Source organism: Uranotaenia lowii, chromosome 2 (assembly GCF_029784155.1).
Source record: "Uranotaenia lowii strain MFRU-FL chromosome 2, ASM2978415v1, whole genome shotgun sequence".
NCBI classification, from domain to species: Eukaryota; Metazoa; Arthropoda; class Insecta; order Diptera; family Culicidae; genus Uranotaenia; species Uranotaenia lowii.
Genome location: NC_073692.1, coordinates 339,501,950 through 339,524,057, shown reverse-complemented (window position 1 = coordinate 339,524,057; position 22,108 = coordinate 339,501,950). Strand labels below are relative to the sequence as shown.

Sequence of the window (22,108 nt, the reverse complement as noted above, 5' to 3'; positions counted from 1 at the left end):
CAAATTTTCAACACAATCCGACAAAAAGTAACATCAATATCGCGAAAACAATATTTGTCTTGTATGGACGACCCCTTTCAGAAGGTGTCATCCGAAAATCTGAAAACATTTTTCACCATTCCTGGTCCTAATGAGCATCCATGCCAAATTTCAGACCTATAGCTATTAAGACGGTTGAGTCTATAGAGGACAAACAAACATACAGAAATTGCTTTTTATATATATAGATTGCATGATGAACTTCCTATAGACGTCTTATGTTCTTCCGTATTTTCCAGAAGACTGTCTTGGAACAGTCAGGTATAAGTAGTAAAACATATTTACGACAAAAGGTATTAAAATTAATGACCCTTAACGGAGAGCATTTAACGAACGAGAAATGCACCAGGAAATTTTCCAATTGACCAATGATATTGGTCTATTCGCGGCACAGTTGTTAACTTCAGTCAAAAATTATGTTCATATTCAAGCTTGCAACATTGACATCGTCCTATTTTGCATACTTGCTTGTTTGCCTAATGAGTATCTTTTAGGAAATAACAAAAAAAAAAGATAATTTTTATTCACGAACAACCATGGCTAGCTCTTTTTCTATGCATTTTTATTTCAGCTAACAACAAATCTTATTTGAGAGAACAAAACCAAACTACCGGTCCCTGATATAATGATGATGATCGTAATGTTGAATTTTACAAATGTACAGTCAGACAAAAAACTGTTCGTACAACACTGATATTCACCTATATTAAAATAGTTTACGGGTTCATTTTTCATTATTGAAATCAGAAAAAGTTATATTTTTAGATCAATGCTCATTGTGTTCATAAATGTACATGATCTTATGTTTAATATACTACAGTCAGTTTAAAAAAAATGCCAACAAATTGTTCGTACACAAGAGTTTTAAGTGTCCTTCTAGTATTCCTCACCCTCAGATCACAGCCAAATTTTCTGGGATTGTATTTCACGTAGTGTTCCGCATTTTTGTCAAATTTGAGTTGATTTGTACGATTTTCTAATAAACAATATTCAGGTTTTGTGATAAAATTCTCTGTTTAATTTATTTTATTGGTGGATGAATGCTAGAGATTCACTTATTTAAAAAATATAGTTTTTTTTCCTTGTAGGGGAGAGCCCACTGCAACCAGTAGTTGTTCTATTGTGGTATTTACCCCGCGTTACTATATGCTTTCAGGTTCACCTGCACTATTGATTGGAGTGACAGTTGATTGCTGACTAAGCATTTTATTCAAATCGGGTATGATATCAAAGATGTATGATATAACAACCTTCTTAGGGCTGATATGACTTTGCCCCAAGTACTCGCTCTCTCCTATTTAAGAGTGCGCAGCAGTTGCATAGAAGATGCTCTGCAGTTTCTTTTTCAAACCCGCAGAACCGACAGTCATCGTTTTGAATTATGTTTATCCTTTTGAGATGCTGTTTTGTTGGACAATGCCCGGTCAAGAGACCTGTGTAAGTACTTAACTCGTGCTTACTTAAGTTCAACATGTTTTTGGAGAGTCGTGCGCTTGGTTCAATGAATCTTTTTGCCTGAGTTGCTCCCTCTGCTGTTTTCCAGTTGGAAACAATAGTGGTGCTTTCCCAGTTCTTGAGCTCCATAGTCAAGGCACTTCTCGATACTCCGAAGAAAGGTTCAGGTCCAATCAACAGTCCCTGAGAACCTTCCCTAGCTAGTTGGCCTGCTTCTTCGTTCCCTAGGATGCCACAGTGGTCTGGTACCCAGAATAAAGATACTCTGTTCCTTTTGGCCAGGTTTCTTAGTTGAACTATACACTCCCAAACTAGTTTGGAGTAACATGTGAACGTACTTAGTGCTTGCAGAGCAGCCTGGCTGTCAGAGAATATGCAGATACTTGTGTACCTGTATCCCCTTTTCAAACAGGCTAAAGTGCATTCTAGAATTGCTTGAATTTCAGCTGTTGGCTGTTGGCAACTGTTGGCCAGTTTCCCATAGGAATTGAGACCCTGAGTCTAGGTCCGAACACCCCTGCCCCAGTTCTACTATCCATTTTGACCCATCAGTGAAGAATAGGATCGATCTGGGAGGAACCGCAGGTCCACCTGACTCCCACACGTCCCTATCATTGATAGTGACATGTATGGTATGTCTAGGTTAAAAATGGGCTCCATCCAGTCATAATTTTTCACAATAAGTGAGTTTAATTTAAATTTCTTTAGGATTTTGAGGTGTCCTGTTAGATCTCCTTCATAGAGCGTTTTGTGTTTGGAGAGTCTCAAGGCGCTACGTTCCGCCTCTAACTCAATGAATTGATGTAGAGGCAGAATATTTAGTAGTGCATTTAGAGCCTCATTCGGTGTGCTTCGCTTTGTGCCAGTTATAGCTAGCGTTGCTAGTCTTTGAAGCTTCGTTAGTTTTTTTTCTGAGCTGTATTTTGCATAGTTTTGGTCCACCATACTAAGGAGGCATAGGAGATTTTGGGTCTTATAATAGCTGTAAATATCCAGTAGATAATTTTCGGCTGTAGTCCCCATTTTTTCCCTACTCCTTTGAGGCAGACCCATAGAGCTGTTGTAGCCTTGGCGATTACATGCTCTATCTGTGGGTTCCATGATAGCTTTGAGTCTAGTACTATGCCTAAATATTTCACTTGTGATTCGAGGTTTAGCACTTCCCCATCTAATGTTAGAGGTTTTAGTGTAATTTTTCGTCTCTTAGTGAAGGCTATCACAGTAGTTTTGGAAGGGTTTATGCTCAGTCACTCTTCTCTGCACCAAAATAGTGCGTAGTTGAGTGCAGTTTGCATTCTATTAGACAACACATTCTCATGTTTTCCCCGAACTATAATAACTACGTCGTCTGCAAAGCCAATAACTTCGAATCCCATGGATACAAGTTTGTTTAGGAGGTCGTCCACTATCAAGGACCACAACAACGGTGATAGAACCCCGCCTTGGGGACATCCCTTCGTTGGTGTGGCTTTGATAGTAAGTCCTCCCAAGCTTGCATAAATGGTTCTGTTTATTAGCATCGCACTAGTCCAGTTAACAATTGCCGAGTGGCATCCTCGTCTTTTCATAGCTGTTTCGATTGTGAGATGCGTTGTCGAATGCCCCTTCAATGTCTAAAAAAAAGCGAGTGATATTTCTTTTGCCTCTAGAGTCTTTTCTAGTTTTTGTGTAAGAGTATGTAAGGTCGTAACCGTGGAAATACCTTTTTTGTAAGCGAACTGGAAGTTGTTTAGCTTACTTAAGCTAAGATACTGCGATTTAATATGCTCATCAAGTATCTTCTCCATTATTTTTAAAATAATGGACGTTAGACTGATAGGTCTGAATGCCTTAGGTTGAGTTTTATCTTTTTTTTTTCCTGGTTTCGGGATAAAGATCACGCGCACCTTCTTCCACTGAGTTGGAATATGACAGAGGGTCATACTGGCGACGAACATCTCTACCAAGGCAGGTGTTACCATTTGTTTAGCTTGCTGTATTTGAATTGGTATAATTCCATCTTCACCAGCCGCTTTAAATGGCTCGAATGTACTTATTGCCCAGTCTACCATTGAAGATGTAAAGATTGTGTGTGATTTGCGAAGTGCTTCATCACGTCTGACATTTCGAGTGAGTCTTTCAATCGGTGTGTCATTAATCTCTATTCCTTCGATGGATTCCGGGAAATGCGTACTTAGTAGTAATTGAAGCGTTTCATTTGGGTTTGTAGTGAACTCCCTATTCTTTTTCTTCAATTGACCCAATCCATTTGAATGTTCTTTTGATAGAACTTTCTGGAGTCTGGCAGCTTCGGGTGTAGTTTGAACGGTTTCACACATGTGCTTCCAACTACTCCTCTTAGCTTTTCGAATGTTCTTATTGTACTCTGTTAGGGATTTACGATACTCGTCCCAGTTTGAGTTAGCTTTTGCTTTGTTGGCAAATTTTCTTGTTTTTTCCTCAACTTTTCTAGTTGTCTGTTCCACCAAGGAACTTTCCTGTTTGAAACACGTTCCTTGAGTGGGCAGCTAGCCTCGAAAGCGTATATGATTTTATTTGTGAAACTAATTGAAGCTTCCTCTAACTGTTTTGTTGTTCGTATTTTCGTTTCCAACAAAGGATTGCGAGCTTCAAGTGTGTGTTTGTAAAGACTCCAGTTGGTCCTGGGATCTCTATAAACGTCCTTGATTATAACCCCTCCCACTATGTCAAATGAGATATGTCTGTGATCAGACAGTGATTCTTCATCCGATATATCCCAGTTTTTAATTTTATCTACACCCAAAATTCAGCCTCTGTGCCAATGGCGTGTAGTCAATTTCATAGCATCATTGGTACAAGAAGATAACGCGACCGGCACTGATTCGATTTGCGCCCACCGGCATTAAGCTCCCATCGCAACCGAATTGCGTATGTCTGAATGAAACAAAATAAAAACGTTTTCGCGTCCCTCCCCATCGCATCACAAGCCGAAGAAGGATGGAAATAAATACCGGCCAACACCAGGCAGCCAGCGAAACGAGCACTGTGCGTGTGAATGTAGCAAAAGCAACAACAAAAACTTCCTTCTAATTCAATCAACCGGCAAACACGGCTAAGCTGTGCGTGTGTATGTAGCAAAAGCAACAACAAAAACATTCCTTCAATTTACCGGCAAACAACACCGGCCAAGCTGCCCGGCTTTAGCAGCTGTGTATATGTAGCGTGTGTATGTAATAGCAGGCAGTAAGCAAAGCACAGTTCTCATTAAATGGGTTTCCCGTTTCCTTCACTCCCGTTCCCTTTCCCGTTTCCATCTTAAGACAAAGGAATGCATTGAAAGGAGGCCAAACGCCGGGAAGCCGCCGTTGTACGTTTTTTGTGATTGATCGGTAACAGAAAGCCTATGACAAATATACCTCGTCCTGCATGAAGCTCGAATAGTACATTGGTTAGAATGTCGGACTGGCAAGACGATACAATTGGTGATGTGAGTTCGATTCTCACTACAGAGCTGTGGTTTTAATTTTTGTTTTCTTGTTTCTGGGATGAATTATCCAATAGGAAGGAAATCCCATAAAATGTTTTTCTTGTTTCGCTTGAATGTAGTGTTCATCATTTTGGTTGGGAGCCGAGTCCTTATGCCAGTTACGGTTTTTCAAACATACCGTCTTCGGCACAGTGCACATTTCAGCGCATTATCGGCACAGAGATTTGCTAAATAGGCATTGGATTTTTGCAACCTCTTCTATGGGTGTAGAAGTAGTGGTGTGCATAGAGTTAAGTCGAGGACTTCCTGTCTATTTCTCGTTATAAACGTTGGTTTGTTTCCCTCATTACAAATTTCGATATTATTTTGTGAAAGAAACTCTAGTAAGGACTCACCTCTAGCGTTGATGTCGGTACTTCCCCACAGCGTGTGATGTGCGTTAGCGTCGCAGCATACGAGGAATTGCTGGTTTTGAGCCCGGCACTTTCTAATGTATTCTACAACCATCGGTGGGGGTATATCTGTGCTATCTCCGGGGAAATACGCTGACGCTACACTTACCGTGTGCCTACCTTTCAGTGTTGGTATTTCGAAAATATAGTTCCTATTGGTTGGTTTTGAATACATCTAAACGATCTAGGATTGTGTTGGCGTTTCAAACAAAAAATACTGAATTGTACTATGGGCTCTAAGGGAAACTGTAGACATCAATAGAATAGTTTTTTAGAATAAATTCTACCCCTTGAAACCTTCGAGTGATAAAAGTTGTTTAAACCATCTTTCAAAGTAATTTTAAATTTGATGTATCAATACTTTGAAAATGAATTCGCGAGATTATTAACTATCTATAAGCATTCCTGTTATACTATTTTTTTTTTCAATGTTAAAGTGGCTCCAGAGAGTACCATATGAAGAAAACTTTTCGTTTTCAGATCACTGAATACTACGAGCTGACTCAATAACGTTATTGAGAATACTGTACTGTACTCTATAACTGTTAAGTTTTTTGCTATATCTATTGGAACAAATTTGGATGAAATCGGTCTTTTTTCGACTGCATGCAAACACTCCATGTAGAGTATCAGCCGTATATTTATACTAAAGGTTTTTGAGGTTATTTTTGTTACAAATTCCAAGTTTTCTCAAAATGTGGCCGTGTCCCTTTAACATGCAACAGAAGTGTAATCTGTATCCAATAAACAACTATTGGAAGCAGGTGTTCCTAAATGTATGCTTGAATTTATTTTACTTTTTTTTTTTTTCCTTTTTTCTCAGGGATTTTAAACCAAGTAGGTTTAAAAATTTATTTTACCGTGTCTCAAATTTGAAGGCACTTTCGAATAGAGACCATAAATGTGCTGATCATCACCTAATAGTTATTCTGACTGACAAATGAAGTTAAAATTAATGAAGTATTCATTCATGACGGCAAAATGTTTACCAAAAATGGCCAATTTTCGAACAACTTATTTTATACATTTCTATCAAGTACCTATATGCTTAAATCGCTTGAATAAAGCACATTCGACAAAGCATGCTGCCCGTTGTCAAAACAAAGTTGGCGCCGGAACATTCTCAAGTTTACAGAAAAGGAGTCAAAAAAAACGTCACAGGCACCGAGCCAGACACCGCGTTGTTTGTTATTGTCGTCGGAATTGAACATGTAAAAAAATAAACTGATAGCAAGGTCAAGCTCACATTAGCAGCCACCTGTTGTTTCCGGCGCAGCTGCAACAGGTGCGTTACCGCTAGCCCGATAGTAATCCAGAAACCAAGGGCGACGATTGGCCAGGTTGCGAGACGCTGTTTTGCGCTGCTAAACAAATCGGAAAATTTTCGTTAAGTTCAACGGTAAGGTTGGATTTTTAGTGAAATTATTTTTAGATGGAATTTTCACTTTAGTAAACGTTATTTCAGTGGAAACCAATGAAGCAATACGTTCCGTTACGGATTGAAAAATAATGAGTCGAAGGTTAGCCAAACTTCACAAACCCTGTGATAAATTGGACCGCTACGATAATGAACCGTATATGCAGAATCCGTTGCTGAATCTGTTTCTGTCGGAAGTGAAGGAACGTCGGCACTACACTTTTATCCAACGGAAGGCAGCTCAAGTAAGTTAAGGTTTTATCATAACTATAGGTATTTGTATTTAAGTTTATGTAGAAAAAACTAAAACTCATTGCTAAAGTTCAATAACCCTTTCACCAATTGTATTGGTAAATCAATAACCTGCTAAATAACAGTAAACGTCAGTCTTCAGCAAACGCTGGTTCATAACCTTCAAAAATGGTTTTGTTCTACTTGAGACTTGAGGTATGTCTGGTTTTCATTCCGTTGCTAGCAGTACGTTAACCCATCAATTTATTGTCTACTTGCTTGAATGAAAGAATTTTGAAAAATCGTTACCGCATTGCGAACGTTTTGACTGTTTGCAAAGTTTTTCCAATTGACCATACCTTTATTGTTCAAACATGTCGCACGAAGTGATACTCGAATTCAATAATACATAGGTCGGTCAGCATCTCACTTCGGATTCAGATTCCTAACACGAAATTACGTTACATTTCAGTTTCGCATCTAAGATTCAAAAATAATTTCCAGTTTTCATATTTCAAGAACAGAATATAGATTTTAAACCTACTATGAGATCTATTGAAAACTTATGCTAAAATATTTAACACATGGCTATTATTAAGCAGCAGATGAAAAATTTTCAATTAACATTTTAAAAATTCAAGCTGTTGTGTATTTTGCCAAAATTTAGGAAAAAAATGCCAATGAGCTGTTAAAAGGTTCGATCTTTCACCTTCGTTCACCAGTTCATTTGTCTTTTTTAAAAGATATATGCCGTCTTTTCCAATTTAAGGCTTTGCAGACTGAATAATCGTAGATAACTCAAGATTAACACACAATACTAAGATGGGAATCGAACCCACACCTACAGTAGACTTGTGATTACCCGCTCACGATGCTAACCGTTTGGTCGCCGAGACGTACCTATAGTCTGTTTCACATAGAATCTGGTCGGCTTAAATAGATCATTTCTCCGCAAAGAAATAACGTACAACAAAAGTAAAAATGTCATTTTGTAGGGTTTTTATTGCACTTTAAGGAAAAAAAAACGTAAAAACCATTCGTCAGCTTTTCGGATGAATTTTCGAACTTTTTTTGTGATATCACCCATCATTTTCTGCACAGTACTGCTGGTAACCTCATTCGCCATCTTTTTCCACCACTTTTCCATTTGAGCGGGTTTTTTCATGGTTCTGCCACATTTCTTCAGTTTGCCCTTAACTATTGCCTATTATTTCTCGATGGGACGAAAATCCGGACAGTTTGGAGGATTGATACTTTTTTCAACAAAATCGATCTGTTCTCCGTATACCACTTAACGACATCCCGGCTGTAGTGGCAGCTTGCCAGTTCCGGCCAGAACTTCACCGGACCTTTGTGGGACCAAATGAATGGCAAAACCCTCTTCTGGAGACATTCTTCTTTGTAAACATTTCCATTCATTGTGTCCCCAGTGATGAAAATCTTAGTCTTCTTCCCACAACGACTCCCGGTAACGTTGCAGCACCGAATTTACAGTCGATTTTGGATATTCCAGGAATTTTGCGATCTTTACCCCTGACCACGTCGGTTTCTTTAAGTGAGTGTGCAGAATTTTCTCTCGCATTTCGCGTTCCATCGTCGATAACTTTTGACTGACTGCTTCAATCTTGATGAAATTTTCACTACTAAGTAAACAAACCATCCGGATCAAAACACTGTCAATAGATTCGCGATGTGATAACTAGGGGCCCTGCAGTAAATGAAAAGATGCGACCAGATTCTATGTGAAACAGACTTTACACACTAAATAAAAGTACAGAAATTCAGTTTCCAGAAAACATTAGCAACTGATAGTCACAAAGAGACGAAGCAGTAACAATTCTCAAAGTCTTTATGATAATAATGAAAAATAAGATTGTTTCCATAGATGTCTAAATAATGATCGAGAACGCACTCATTTTGTTGAATTACTCAACTCGTTTATGTATACGGAGGTACTTTTTAAAATTGAGCTCATTTCATAACACTTTATCGTGTTGCAACAAATAGAATAAATTGGTTACTAATATATTTTTACTTATTGCTGTTCACGTGTCCTATTTTTCTAGGACCTCTACTAACAGTGCGTGCAAACAAAGATATAAGTGAAAATGCTTTTCCAATCAAAATATTAACTAAAAATAAAATTCTTGCAGGAAAAAGTTAAACTATGCCGCCGCAAAACGGAGGACTTGGACGATGTTATACCCAAGCCGGAATCGTTCTATGCAAATCAGCTGCGGGAGCATGCCAAACGAGCACCGGTTCCCAAAATGTTGCACAAAACGGAGGAAAAGATCCTGTCCTATGTCCCGAAACGATTGCGGCAACAGTACCCGACTGTACTGGCTGCATACATGAAAGATGTCCACGAAGATTTCGATAAGGTCATGAAGGCGTTTAGTTGCCAGAAGATATTCAAACCTGGTCCGGACGACTACGTCCCTCCTAGGGATAAGTTTGAGTTCAAACTGCTAGGTCGCACGGATAATTATAAAACCTTTCTCAGAAATCGAGCCACTATCCAGAAAAATCTTCTCATACCATATCCCTTTATCAGATGCATCATTCACTATGCCTTTTCTGAGTTTCCGCAAGTGTTGTGTGACTTTGCAAGTTACAGATCAAAAGAAGAACTCACTTTGAACGAGCTGCGAGATATGATCAAGAAAGAACTTCAGATATGCAACAACTTCATAGCTCACGAATGGTATCCCAGAATAGGAAAAATTCTCAAAAAGCATTATGACCGGAGAACCCTCCCCAAATCTATGTGGCAAAAAGTCATCAACTGCGCTTCTGCTTTGATAAATCGACAGCTGACCGAGCTTAAAATGCGCACCATTGAATATTTGAGAGAAGTCGTTCTGGATATACATCGAATCACGCAGATGAAAATAATCGCCATATGCGACGAGGGAATTGATTTGTTTCCTAGCTTAACAGACATCTTCAATATGTATCAAAACATTATCGAAGATGTAGCGGCTGTAGGAGCTCACATAGAACCACTTGAAAACATTATAGATTCGAACTCATTCGTAGCCAAAAGCAAGTTCATGAAGATCGAGATGAATGAAATAACAAAAAATGAAGCACACGAAGTCTTCCAATCAGCATTGAAAACTGCTTTCGAACCACTGGCAAGTTATCTGAGTGATTTTCAAGCCCAGTTTGAAGGTCTTATTAGTACGGAGACCCGCGAATCGCTGGACGAATTTCTCAGCGAACCTAGAACCTTTGACGAATATCAGGAAAAGATTGACGAGTTTCAAGTATACAGTGAAAAAATCAAGAACATGGTAATGAAGGAGTTCTTCCACATGGCCATCGTAAATCAGTCTGATGCCATCGGCAGTTTGAGGCGTATCGTACGAGAGTACATCGAACGGGTGGCATCGGAAATTGCTGTAGAGCATAGGCGCGAAAACTTCAGAATCTGCAAAGAGTTTGAGGAGATCAAGGATCGCGCCCTAGAGATTCCTATCTCCACGGAGCAGTTGATGGCCAATGGAGAGTATATTACCCATGCAAAGACGGTAGTTGTAGAAATGCTCAGGGAACGTATTCAGGCCTCTATAATGGTAGGTATTTGCGAATAACTCTCATCATTTAGTCATAAAAAACTTTTTTTAAGGTTGGAGCAAATCTTCTGGAGATGATAGAGCTGCCCCCGGATCACATGACCGTCCAGCTGGAAAGCATCAACTGGTGGTTCCGTATCGATGCAGCGTTCGATGTGAACTCTAGCAACTTTGAAGCTTACAAGTTCCAATTCGAGGAAAAACTGCAGGACGTAACCAGACAGTTGAACGAAAAAATGGATGAAATGATTCCGAATATCGCTGTTATCAACGATATGACTGATTCGGATAAACTTCGAAACTACGTCATGTTGCTTCAAAGTTATATCGATCAGATTTTCGTATTTGAAGACTATGTGAAATGGATTAATAAAGAGGAAGTTTTGTTCAAATTTCCCAAATCTCAATATCCGGTACTGAGTGCGATCAAAACATTCGTGGTTCCATTCTACAAACTTGTCAGGTGAGTTGGGCAGCGTAAGAAGAGTATTATCAAACTTTCAACCTAATACAATCATCTGTTGCTAGATTATGTATGCGTTGGTTACGTTTTTACAACGTTTGGATGGATGGACCTTTTGAGTACTTGGAACCACACTTCGTAGAATCGAAAACGGAAGAGTTCCTAAAAGATTTTCAGAAAACCCAAAAATACTATCGTAATCGTATAAAGGCGGACATGCTGGAAAATACTCTGTGCAAGTTTAAGGTAAATTACTAACAAATTTTGATAATTCTCAAAAATAGACATAAAAAATATTGTTTTAGGGTCAAACTGAAGACCCCGACCCAGAGAAGCATCCGTGTCCCCTCAAACTTTGTGCACGGATGATTCAATCGATCAAAGATTTTCATCTGGGAGTATTCATAGTGAACATTATGTGCAACCCAGCCTTGAAGGAGCGCCACTGGGATGAAATGTCTGAGATAGCTGGTTTCGACCTTACACCCGATGCTGGAACTACACTGAGAAAGATCTTTAACTTCAAGCTGGATGACGATTTGGACAAGTTCGAAATTATTAGCATCGGAGCAAACAAAGAACTTCAACTGCAACGAAACTTGGCATCAATGATAAAGGAATGGGAAACTATTGATTTCAAACTGAATCCTTTCAAGGATACTAACCTCAATATATTATCGGGACTGGACGATATTCAGGCCGTGCTAGACGACCATATTATAAAAACACTCTCGATGCGAGGATCGGCTTTCGTAAAACCTTGCGAAAAAGAAGTCAAGGAGTGGTATAAAACGTTAACTAGAATAAACAAGACGCTTGAGGAGTGGGGCAAGGTTCAGAGCACATGGCTTTACTTACTTCCGATATTTTCATCGCCGGATATCGTTGCGCAAATGCCAAACGAAGGCCGCATGTTCCAACAAGTCGATAAAACGTATCGCATGTACATGAAAATTGTCGAAGCTAACAAAAGTGTGTTGAACGTAGCTGCAGCAAAAGGTGTATACGAGGCATTGGAAGAATCCAACGTTCTTTTGGACGAAATAACAAATGGCGTGAATGCATACTTGGAGAAAAAGCGATTATACTTTCCAAGATTCTTTTTCCTATCAAACGACGAAATGCTGGAAATTCTTTCAGAAACCAAGAACCCACTCAAAGTGCAGCCTCATTTGAACAAGTGTTTTGAAGGTATCAACCGTTTGGAGTTTGATGGCGCTTTGGACATTTTGTCGATGTTTAGTATTGAAAAAGAGCAAGTACAACTGGTGCAAAAGATATCAACATCAGAAGCGCGCGGTAGTGTAGAAAAATGGTTGTTGAGAGTCGAAGAGGAAATGTTGAATGCAGTAAAGTCTGAGTTGAAACTAAGCTATGAGTCGTACCCTACGAAACCCCGGCATCTTTGGGTTCTCGACTGGCCAGGAATGGTAGTTCTGTGTGTATCACAGATATACTGGGCATCAAGTATACATGCAAGCCTTGGTAAAAAACCTGAAGCTATTCAGAAATTTTTTACCCAGGTCCAGAAAGAGTTGATGAATGTTGTTGAACTGATCAGATCACCGACCATTAGCAATCTAGACAGAATCACAATCAAGGCTTTGATTGTAATAGACGTCCATGCTAAAGACGTTGTGGCTGACTTGATTGCGCAGCAAGTTTCTACCGTTAATGATTTCCGTTGGCTAGCACAACTTCGTTACTATTGGGAAAATGGAAAAGTATTGGTTAAGATCATCAACGCATCGGTCGATTTTGCCAATGAATATCTTGGAAATTCGGACCGCTTGGTGATAACTCCATTGACAGATCGTTGCTACCGAACACTTATGGGTGCTTATCAGTTACATTTGAATGGAGCTCCGGAAGGCCCAGCAGGTACAGGAAAAACAGAAACTACGAAAGATTTAGCAAAGGCTCTGGCTGTACAATGTAAGGTTTTCAATTGTTCAGATGGCCTTGACTACAAAGCAATGGGAAAGTTCTTCAAGGGTCTTGCTTCGTCGGGAGCTTGGGCTTGTTTTGACGAGTTTAACCGTATTGAACTGGAAGTCTTATCTGTAGTAGCTCAGCAGATTCTGTGCATAATAGTAGCTGTGCGAGCTGGAGCACAGAAATTTGTTTTCGAAGGAACAGAGCTATTGTTGAATCCTGCTTGTTACGTTTGCATCACAATGAATCCCGGTTATGCAGGTCGTTCGGAGTTGCCAGATAATTTGAAAGTTTTATTCCGTACGGTTGCAATGATGGTTCCAGACTATGCAATGATAGGAGAAATATCGCTGTACTCATTTGGATTCACCGATGCCCGTTCCTTGGCAGTCAAGATCGTTACAACTTATCGATTATGTTCGGAACAGCTGTCTTCTCAAAATCATTACGATTATGGAATGCGTGCTGTTAAAACAGTGCTATCAGCTTGTGGAAATTTGAAAAAGGCATTTCCAGATGAAAATGAAGAAATTCTGCTACTCAGATCCCTCCTGGACGTTAATCTGCCAAAGTTTTTGCGGAAAGATGTTCCACTTTTCGAAGGTATCATCTCAGATCTGTTTCCTGGAGTAGAGTTACCGAAAGCAGATTATAGCTTGTTGACAGCAGCGTTCCAAGCCGTTTGTAGTGAAATGGGACTTCAACCGCGTGAAACTTTCCTGACCAAAGTAATTCAAACCTATGAAATGATCATTGTGCGGCATGGTTTCATGCTAGTCGGTCTACCGTATTCAGGAAAATCCAAAACATTACAAGTGCTAGCCAAATGTTTGTCGAATTTGGTGGGCAAATCGGATAACCCGTACTTCCAGCGGGTCCAGTATGAAGTGGTGAACCCGAAAGCTATCACCATGGGTCAACTTTACGGAGCTTTTGATCCGATTTCGTACGAGTGGACAGACGGCATAGCATCCACCATTTTCCGAAAGTTTGCGATGGACACTTCGCCCGATCGTAAATGGTTGGTGTTCGATGGACCCGTTGATGCGGTCTGGATTGAGAATATGAACACTGTCCTAGACGACAACAAGAAACTTTGTCTAACTTCTGGCGAGGTTATAACAATGAGCGGAGAAATGTCTATGATTTTTGAGGTAATGGATCTAGAACAAGCATCGCCAGCTACAGTTTCGAGATGTGGAATGATATTTATGGAACCAACAGTTATTGGATGGGAGGCTTTCACCAAATCTTGGATTGCGAAGTGCAGCGAACTTTGGACGAACGAGTGGGAAGATTTTCTGATGGACATTTTCCGATGGGTTATCCCTGATTGTTTAACATTTGTTAGGAGACAATGTAGACAGTATCTGTACCCGGGAGATATTTGTCTTCTGATGTGCACGCTAAACATATTCCAAATGGTCATAGACGAGGCAGTAGATGAGAGTCCTGATGAATATGCCAAGTTTCTGTTCACATGGTTCCAGGCGGCTCTGATGTATTCTGTTGTGTGGGGGATTGGAGGTATTCTGGATATGGAATCAAAAATTAAGTTTGATGAGTTCTATCGAGAGGTATGATTAGACACAACATAATTCCTAAAATTGATAAATTATTTCAATTATTTTTTTTTTAGTTTTGGAAGGGTACAGATGAGAAACATCCAGTTCCAGAAGCGATTGGAAAAATCGATATTTCAATGCCAGGTGAAGGAATGCTTATCGATTACATTTATCACTTCAAACAGAAAGGAAATTGGAGATTTTATCCAGACATGGTTAGACAAATGAAAAACGAAACAGGGATAACACTGCTAGTTCCTACACTTGAATCTGTGCGATACATGCATCTTATTGACATGCATATCAAGGTTGTATAAAATATCATTTAACTTAATTGTAAAGCTTATTGGCAATCGTTAATTTTTTCCAGTTCAAAAAACCACTGCTTCTAGTTGGGCCGACCGGAACAGGCAAGACGTATTATTTCCAAAACTACTTGCTAAGTAAAATGGATACAACCCAATTCCAACCTTCGTTGATAACATTTACATCCCAAATCACGGCGAACCAAACGCAGGATTTGATTATTTCTAAGCTGATTAAAAAAAGAAGAGGATTCTTTAGACCACCCGATAAACTAACCTGTGTGCTCTTCATAGACGATATGAATATGCCGGCCAAAGAAGTATACGGAGCGCAACCACCAATTGAACTTGTTAGACAGTATTTCGATTACTCTCATTGGTACGACTTGAAAGATGCTTCTAAGTTGTATCTGAAAAACATTTTGATCATGACCGCATGCGGGTTACCAGGCGGAAGTCGGCAGAATGTCTATGAGCGATTTTTGTGTCATTTTAACATATTTGCCATCAGTAACTTCAATGAAGAGACAATGTTCAAAATTTTCACCAACGTTCTTATGGACGGATACCGTAAAGGTGGACACGGCACGGATGTAACAAACATGGTCAACATGATGGTGCACGCGACACTAGACATTTATCAATTCGCTTGTACGAAGCTACTTCCAACACCTGCAAAGTCACATTACATTTTCAATCTTCGCGATGTTTCGCGTATAATCAACGGATGTTCCATGCTTAAACGAGAATCAGTAGAAAGTAAAAAAGTTTTTCCTCGCATATGGACTCATGAAACAATGCGCATTTTCTACGATCGACTCATAGATGAAGCAGATAGAAGATTCGTGTTCGACAAAATATGCTCCAATCTTAAAATGTTCTTCAAAGAGAAACCCGACCAACTTTTTCCAGATTTCTTCGACGAGATAACTGGAGCCGTGAAATTAGGAAACTTGAATAATCTCTTGTTTGGCAGTTACTTTGACATTGATTCGGAACCGGAAGATCGGAAATATGAGGAAACGCAAAGCATAGAACAACTTAAAGATCAGGCTACTAAAGACCTCATAGAATACAATTCAACGCATAAAACTAAAATGGATATTGTATTGTTCCAATACGCATTGCAACACTTGAACAAGATTTGTCGCATCATGTGTATGCCCGGCGGAAGCTGCATGCTAGTGGGAATGGGTGGTTCCGGACGGCAATCTTTGACTAAATTGGCAGCGCAAATTTGTGGCCAAATGATTTTCCAACCTGAAATAACCAAATATTACGGCATCAACGAGTGGAGAGAAGATCTGAAGAAGGTTTTGCGCGAAGCTGGTGGCATGGGACGTGATACCGTTTTTCTGCTCACAGAAGCCCAGTTGAAAGAGGAAGCGTTCCTTCAGGATATTGATTGTTTGTTAAACATTGGCGAAGTACCCAATATTTATCCGATCGACGAAAAACAAGAAATTCTAGAAATGGTTCGTTTGGCAGCTCAAGGTGGAAACCGCAATCTGGATATCGGCCCATTGGAAGTGTTTCAATTTTTTGTCAATCGATGCAAACAAAAGTTGCACATAGTCATTTGTTTCAGTCCCATCGGTTCCGCCCTGAGAACAAGAATTCGCCTGTATCCATCGCTAGTGAATTGCTGTACGATCAATTGGTTCGATGCTTGGCCTGAAGATGCACTTGAAAAGGTTGCAGAGATGTACATGAAAGAGCTGGATGTTGAGTTGTCAATTAAGCAGTCAATCGTTGTAACCTGCAAACACTTTCACGTAGTAGCAAGGAACATGTCCGCTGAGTTTACTGCTGATACGGGACGTGTCACTTACATAACATCTGCCTCCTATCTTGAACTCATAAAATGTTTCCGCGATCTGACAAACAAGCATCAAACAGAAATAATGCAGAACAAGATGCGATACATAGCTGGTTTGGAGAAGCTGGATGCTGCTGCATCGGCCGTATCAATAATGCAGAAGGAGTTAAATGCTCTTCAACCGACTTTGATAATCATGGCCGAACAATCCCGCAAAATGACAGAACAGATTGAGAAGGAATCTTTGGAAGCTGCAGCAGCAACCGAGCAAGTGAAAAAAGATGAGGTTGTCGCAAATATACAGGCTGCAGAAGCTCAAGTTTTAAAGGCCGATTGCGAGAAAGATTTGGCTGGAGCGATCCCTATTTTGGAAGAAGCTATTCAAGCTTTGAACACCCTAAAACCCAATGACATAACTCTGGTAAAGTCAATGAAAAATCCACCGGAAATTATCAAGTTGGTAATGGCAGCTGTATGTGTAATGAAAGGTGTAGCACCTGATAAAGTTACCGACCAGAGTACTGGCAAGAAAACTCAAGATTTCTGGGGTCCCAGCAAACGATTGCTAGGTGATATGGCATTTTTGCAGACGCTGAAAGATTTTGATAAGGATACAATCAATCCCGAAATAATGAAAAAAATAAGAAAAGATTACATTCCACACAAGGACTTCCAGCCCCACATTGTAGCCAAGGCTTCGAGTGCTGCCGAAGGTCTTTGTAAATGGATTATAGCAATGGATCTGTACGATGCAGTGGCAAAGATTGTAGCTCCTAAAAAAGAAAAGCTACGTTCCGCCGAGAAGGAATATTCTGAAACGATGGCATTACTCACAGAAAAACGCCAGTTGGCAGCTGATCTTGAACGCAGAGTAGCAGAGCTGAATGATGATCTGGACGAAGCAAATCAGAGGAAACAAGAGGTAGAAGATGAAGTTCAACTTTGCAAAGACAAACTTATGCGGGCTGAAACTTTGATCGGAGGACTAGGAGGAGAGAAAAGTCGATGGACAGCGTCAGCGGAAAATTTGCAAAAACTTTATGACAGCTTGGCGGGAGATATTCTGGTTTCTAGCGGAGTTATCGCCTATCTATCCCCAATGAATGCTACCTTCCGCAGTAAATGCATCGAAAACTTCCATAAATTTGTAATCAGTAAGAAAATTCCATGCTCTCCGACTTATAACTTAGTGGATATTTTGGGATCCAAAATAAAAATCCAAAACTGGAACATATTTGGTCTACCAACAGATTTGTTCTCGATTGAAAACTCTATAATTATGGACTGCTCAAGTCGTTTCAGTTTATTCATCGATCCTCAATTCCAAGCTAACAAATGGATTAGGAATATGGAGCGGAATAATCATTTGCACATTTTAAAATTTTCGCAATCCGATTACATGAAACGGTTGGAATCCTGCATTGAACATGGTTATCCGGCTCTGATTGAAAGTGTTTTGGAAGATCTGGAAGCTCCACTGGACCCCATTTTAAATAGAAACACGTTTATGCAGGGTGGTGTAGAGTATTTGAGCTTGGGCGATAATGTCATTGCGATGTCCCCAAAGTTTCGACTTTATCTAACGTCAGGATTGAGAAACCCTCATTATTTGCCGGAAGTGTTCAACAAAGTAACAATCATCAATTTTGCTCTCACTAGTCAAGGTTTGGAAGATCAACTGTTGGGAATAGTGATAGCTAAAGAACGTCCAGATTTACAGGAACTACGACAGAATTTGATCGTTCAAAATGCAAAAAATGTTTCAATGTTGAAGGAAGTTGAAGATAAAATTTTGAAAACACTGTCAGAGAGCAAAGGAGACATTCTGGAAGATGAATCAGCAATACGGATCTTGGATGACTCGAAAACAATCTCAATTGATATTGTAAAGAAACAAGAAGATTCGAAAGAACTGGAGGCTCAATTGGAAGATTTTCGACAAAGTTATCGCCCAGTAGCGGCCCATGCATCCGGATTGTACTACTGTATAACTGAATTGCCCAATATAGACCCAATGTATCAGTTCTCACTAGGTTGGTTCGTGAATCTTTACATCTATTCGATTGAAAATGCCAACAGGACCAAAGACCTAGCCCGTCGATTGAAATTTTTGATGGATGCTTGCACACTAAATTTATACAACAATGTTTGTCGATCGCTCTTCGAGTGCGATAAACTTCTGTTTTCTTTTATTTTAACCACGAAGATCATGATAAATTGCGATCAGATAGATTTGAAAGAGTTTCAATTTTTACTATCGGGGGGCGAAAAATGTGCACAAACAGAACCGAACCCAGCTCCCACCTGGATTACTGAAAAACTTTGGGAAGATATTTGCAGATTGGAGCAAATTCCTATGCTGAAAGGATTTGTTAACAGTTTTGTCAAAAGTCGTGATCTTTGGAAACGTTATTACGATGTCGATGACACTCACCTCGAGAAACTGCCGAGTCCTTGGGAAGAGAAAACAAACCGCTTCGAAAAACTTATAATTCTTAATGCGTTCAGACCGGATAAAATAGTACTGGGCATAACGGAGTTCGTAGCCAATGAGATGGGAGCAGCATACGTCCTTCCACCGCCTTTTGATATCTCAAAGTCTTACGAAGATTCGAATTGCCTTACGCCACTAATTTTCATACTATCTCCTGGAGCAGATCCAATGAACTCACTGCTCTTGTTTGCCGAAAAAATGGGATTTGATGAAACATTCCAGTCTATTTCCTTGGGTCAAGGCCAAGGACCCATAGCTCAGAAGCTGATCGAAAAGGCGCAAGACGAAGGTACCTGGGTGTGCCTTCAAAATTGCCATCTTGCTGCATCCTGGATGCCTACAATGGAATATCTATGGGAAAATATGGATCTATATAATACAACGTCATCATTTCGACTTTGGCTTACGAGTTATCCTTCAGATAAATTTCCAACGAGCATTCTTCAGAACGGAATCAAAATGACCAACGAACCACCTACAGGATTGCAGCAAAATCTTCTACGTTCTTACAATTCGGAACCGATGAGTGACGATGCCTTCTATACGGGTTGTCCAGGGAAAGATCGAGCATTTTCAAAGTTGTTGTATGGTATTTGCTTTTTTCACGCAGTTGTTCAAGAGCGAAAAAAGTTTGGTCCATTGGGTTGGAACATTTCTTATGGATTCAATGAATCCGACTTTCAGATTTCAGTCCTACAACTTCAACTGTTTTTGAATCAGTATGAGGATATACCCTACATGGCAATATCCTATCTCACTGGTGAGTGTAATTATGGTGGAAGAGTAACGGATGCCTGGGATCGAAGGGCAATTGTCACCATATTGGCAGATTACGTTAATGACCGGGTTGTAAACGACCCGAATTACAAGTTTTCAAATCAAGGTGATGGATACGGAATTCCAATGAGGAACGAACATCGAGAATATGTATCATTCATAGCCAATAACGTACCCAATTATCCAAGTCCTGTTGTCTACGGATTACATCCTAACGCCGGAATTACAAGAGATCTGAATGCTTCAAAGATTCTACTAGAATCGATGCTTATCACCCAAGGAGGATCTTCAACATCCACAGATACAGATAAGGATAAAAATATCGTGGCTGTAATTGATATGATCAATAGCAGACTCCCTCCGGATTATGACGTTGAAACGGCTAAGATGAAATACCCAGTGGACTACAATGAGTCCATGAATACAGTACTGGTGCAGGAAATGGAACGTTTTAATAATCTGCTACAGTGCATAAGAAGTAGCTGCGCAAACCTTAAAAAGGGTATTGCAGGATTGATTGTTCTTACACCGGAGTTGGAGACGGTTTTAAATACTATTCACCAGAAAAAGATTCCGGAAAGTTGGTTGAAAAAATCCTATCCAAGCCTGAAACCAATTGGATCTTACATAAATGATTTTCTGGAAAGACTCGCGTTTCTAGAATCTTGGTACCAGCTGGGAAAACCTAACATATATTGGATATCAGGATTTTACTTTACTCAAGCTTTTCTAACAGGTGCTATGCAGAACTTTGCTAGAAAGTATAAAATTCCCATCGATATACTGACTTTTGACTACAATGTCCTAACAACTACAAGGTAAACAATGGTAAATTGAAAACATGTTCAAATTCTTTCAACTTTTCTTCCCAATTATTATAGTACTTCTTCGGTACCAGAAGATGGAGTTTATATACACGGGTTATTCCTGGAGGGCGCGAAATGGAATCTCAAGGGTAGTTACCTCGAAGAGCAGCTACCTAAGACTTTACTCGATACCATGCCTATAATCCATTTAATGGTGAGTTCAAGTGTTTACCACCATCTATCAACGCGATGACGTATAAAGAAAATTTCTATTTTCAGCCACTCAAGATGGTCAATCTGGACGAAGGTACCAGATACAAATGCCCCGTTTACAAAACGGCGGAACGCAAGGGAGTGCTTGCGACAACTGGACATTCCTCCAACTACGTTATTCCCATTTTACTGGGCACTCGAGTTCCAAGCTCCCACTGGATAAAAAGGAGTGTGGCTTTACTTTGTCAGACGTCGGAGTGAAAATTATATAGACTGCGTGTATTTTTATAACATTTTACAAACACTAAACACATTTGTAGGAAATGGTATGCTAAGGATTTTGTATGCAAATAAAGCACTTTCTTAGAAACATTTGCTGATGTTTGTCTTATCATTCTTTATTCATTAAAATATAACAAAGACAGACAGCTTTTGGAATTGGTTAAAATGCTATTTTTCTTACAACCGGAAGAACCTTTCTACTATTCACAGGCAAGGGTGCCATTTAATGTGTAGTGTAGCTAAAGCTTATTTCTCAGGAATGTTGTAAGCTGGTGTGTTTTAGAAGGCGTAGCAAAGCACACCGGATCAGCTAGTAATAAATAAATATACAAAAACTCCCAGCAGAAATCAGCGGTTGTATCAAAATCGGATAGGGGATCGGGATCGGGTTGTATAATTAATAGGACACCCTATATTTGTTGGAATTCATGTGTTTGCTCCTTTCCATTTGTGGTTAGAAAATATCTACTCTCCTTGAAAAAATAGTAATATGAGCTGAAAAAATAGCTACTCATGTCGATCATATGTTCGAAGATGTTACGAAAAGAGACAATTAAAATAGATAAAGCGCACTTCATAGTAGATATATACCTAATCCATACCCACATCAAGTATATGTGTCATTCGGAGTTTTTCCTGCCTAATCAGCCGTGGCAGCCCCTGATAAATCAATTTAAAGAGTCAAATACTCTCAAGATAGCACTTGACAAACGCTCATCAATGCAATAATGGTATGCGTCAAAATCCATAGCGGCCTAACCGGGAGATAACCGAAGTACCTATACCTGCCACACAGGTATAAAAAGAATATTTACGATTGACAGCA

The 22,108-nt window shown here is 39.7% G+C and overlaps 1 protein-coding gene across 1 annotated transcript; it reads left to right on the top strand.

Annotated features, from left to right (window-relative positions):
• Nucleotides 1-6,557: 6,557 nt before the first annotated feature.
• On the top strand, nucleotides 6,558-21,331 carry LOC129744892 (dynein axonemal heavy chain 12). The gene is made up of 10 exons (XM_055737647.1): nucleotides 6,558-6,793; nucleotides 6,860-7,056; nucleotides 9,196-10,623; nucleotides 10,677-11,086; nucleotides 11,152-11,332; nucleotides 11,392-14,598; nucleotides 14,661-14,894; nucleotides 14,957-20,799; nucleotides 20,863-21,001; nucleotides 21,067-21,331. Exons 2-10 carry the CDS (start codon nucleotides 6,904-6,906, stop codon nucleotides 21,259-21,261), a joined length of 11,790 nt encoding a protein of 3,929 aa, XP_055593622.1. The 5' UTR covers nucleotides 6,558-6,793; nucleotides 6,860-6,903; the 3' UTR covers nucleotides 21,262-21,331.
• The last annotated feature ends 777 nt before the right edge of the window (nucleotides 21,332-22,108 follow it).